This window comes from Monopterus albus, unplaced genomic scaffold (assembly GCF_001952655.1).
Source record: "Monopterus albus unplaced genomic scaffold, M_albus_1.0 scaffold223.1, whole genome shotgun sequence".
NCBI lineage: Eukaryota > Metazoa > Chordata > Actinopteri > Synbranchiformes > Synbranchidae > Monopterus > Monopterus albus.
The window spans coordinates 1,054,459-1,057,277 of NW_018128103.1; the positions used below are offsets into that span (position 1 = coordinate 1,054,459).

General features: G+C 39.1%; 1 protein-coding gene across 1 annotated transcript in view; it reads left to right on the forward strand.

The window, feature by feature from the left end:
* The first annotated feature begins 741 nt into the window (after window positions 1-741).
* LOC109971392 (tissue factor-like) overlaps window positions 742-2,819 on the forward strand; it is a 41,227-nt gene continuing 39,149 nt past the window's right edge. The window contains exons 1-2 of the mRNA XM_020619618.1: window positions 742-941; window positions 2,014-2,128. Of these exons, the coding sequence (XP_020475274.1) occupies window positions 875-941; window positions 2,014-2,128 (182 nt within the window). The 5' untranslated portion in view covers window positions 742-874. The remainder of the gene's footprint in view (window positions 942-2,013; window positions 2,129-2,819) is intronic.

Below are 2,819 nucleotides of genomic sequence, written 5' to 3' on the forward strand. Positions count from 1 at the left end.
CCATGGGGCTAATAAATGGAGAGCAGAGGACAGGTAAAGGCATAAGTAATATTTCAAATATATGACAAAATCTATAAATGCAATGGAACAAAGTTTGCATGAGTGTATGCAGTGCATGCCAAAAAAGATTGGAGTTTGGTCCAACATATCATTATTCTGTTAATGGTAATGGTAATGGGATGAATACACTTGCATAACATCAAAAACTAACATTTTAAGTGGTCTTAAGTAAATAAAACAATTCTTGCACAAAATTATTCAGTAACAAAAGGTAGTTTGCCACAGCTGCCCTTGTATTAAGAACATTTACATCCTTTATCAGGCTATAGCTTATATCTCCATGTCTTTTAGTGTTGCTGTGTGAAATTAGAAAAAAGATGTTTTCTGGTGAGCTAAAGCCAGTGAGACAAGCCTATCAGCCATCAGGGCAACAAGATATCACTTCTGTTTTTCATAGCAACACAGCTAAATACAAGAACAGCAGAGTGCTGAGAATCTTTTTCCCATTTGGTGAGTTTCCATCCAGTGAGTTAACACAGCGGACAGCCACAGAGAGACTCATCCCATGCTTTAAAGTGGAGTAGTGTGTCAGCCCATAAACATTTACATTCTTAAGCAGGAGGTTTTCATACTGAATCCCCATGAGTAGGCAGGCATGTGGGAGGGATCAGTGACAGAATGAGGTGGAGCACTGAGCCGTCCCCAGTAACCCCATCTGCAGCTCCTCCACTCTTTCTGCTCAACACAAACCACACTCAGTCCAAGCAGCTTCAAACCAGAGGAATATCTGATCTACAGTACAGGCACTTTTTTTTTGGGTCCAGATAGTTGGAAGATCCTGGAGCGAAGGAGAAAGGACTCGAGTTACCTTAACATGGCATTTCTGAAAAATGTGCTCTATCTGGTAGGCTGTCTCTCTGCTTGGATCACCACAGCTGCAGGTAAAACCATATGATTATACTGTAGCTTATGTAACATGTGTCCAGTATTCTCCTGTGGTCCCTGTTGCATTCTTTTAAGATGAGTAGCATCTCAACTTCATTTCAGTTTAGCTTTTGTTTGCCCTAGCAATAGAAAAGTACAATGTCATTAATGAGTTTTAAAAAAGGACTACTGCTAAGATTATAAAAATTCCATTTTACCAACAAGTACTGAAATGACAGTTTAATCAATGAAAAACAGAACATAAAGAAAACTAGTTATCAAATGCATAACATAGACAAAAATAAAAAATGTACTAATATTTTTATGTATTGACAATTAAAAAAAACAAAAAAAAACATTTAAATAAAAGAGACCAGATGGATACCCTTTAATATTCAGGCATTGGTGGAGCCAGACAGTGTTCCTGAGTGTTCAGAATGAAAGCTGATGTAACTTGGTATTTTGTCCCTTATTTATGGGAAGCAAAGGGGTGAGAAGATGTTTGCTTATAACCAAATTATTTTGTGTTGTGTTCAGCTTTCAGGTTTTTACAGCTTGTGACTGGATCCCTGCAGTTTGGAGTTTGGTTCCTAGGTTTACTGTATGTTCTAACATAACAGGGGCATGATAATGTGTGATGTTACAAGATTTCAAGCAGTGCTAGGCCTGTGTCAAAAGAGGCAGTCACCTCCACTTCAACGCTATGCTGCAAGCTTTGCTCTCATTAGCTGGATTTTGAAATACTTGCCTGTGAAATTTCTGCCTCCATGGCAATACACTGGAGAGCAGTGGAATGCCCTTAGACCTCAATGGGAACAGAGAAAGGCATGGAGAAAAGTGGTCATTCTATTATGTAACAGTATCACTTGTACCTCATATTTTGCTCATTGGCAAAGTGTAACTTAAATCTTGGTCTGTTTATGAGAGGAAAATGTATGGGGAGCTGGATGTCAAAGTTTTTCTCAAACTGATTTACCAAGTTGTAAACATTACACTCACTCGCAAACTGATAGAACAAGAACAGTAAGGAAGAATATTCAGAAGTCATGGAAAGGTTGATAGTAATGTTGTATAACATTTCATCCACAGATAAGAACCTGGTGCCCACAGCAGAGAACGTAAAATGGGTGTCTTTGGACTTTAAAACCATCCTTACCTGGGCCACCAAAACATCTAACTACAACTACACTGTCCAGTACGCTTGGTGAGAACACAACACGTACATTTGCAGAATTACATTGTGTGTTACCTAAAGAGGCCATGTTTTTGAAAGTGAAAAATTTAAAGTCAGTGAAATTTGATTAGAATATAACACAAGGCTATTTGTTCTTCTTTTCATTCATTCATTTTATGCATTTTGTCTCATTATAACAGTTTTAACTTCATTTTGTCTTAAACAATTTTAATTTGGTTTTAATGCTGTTAATGTTTTTTCATTGCTGACGTAAAGCACTTTGAATTGCATCCGTGTATCAAATGTGCTATATGAATAAAGCTGCCTTGTCATGCCAGAGTGAGCCGTCACCTAGCTCTGTAGCGGTATACCAGTTTCACAGTATACAGTGGTATGAAAATTGATGGTTATCATACCATGCACATTTGCTTATTACTGGTATTGCAATAAAAAATGCAAGGAGTGCGCACTTTTCTTTCCTGATTACCTGTCAGACTCTGTGACAGGAGCCACACACACATGCAATGGACAAATGACAGAGAAAAAGTGGCAGAGATCACCAAACTCCATCCACCAGAGGGGTGCCTCCTCTCTGTGCTGTGGCTGGAGGTCTCAAAGCGGGTGTAGAAGGTGTTGAGGTCATCTGGCAGGCTGTCTGTGGAGCTGATGATGCTGGTGGTGGTCCTGTAGTCTGTGATGTGCTGCAGGCCTTGCCACATCC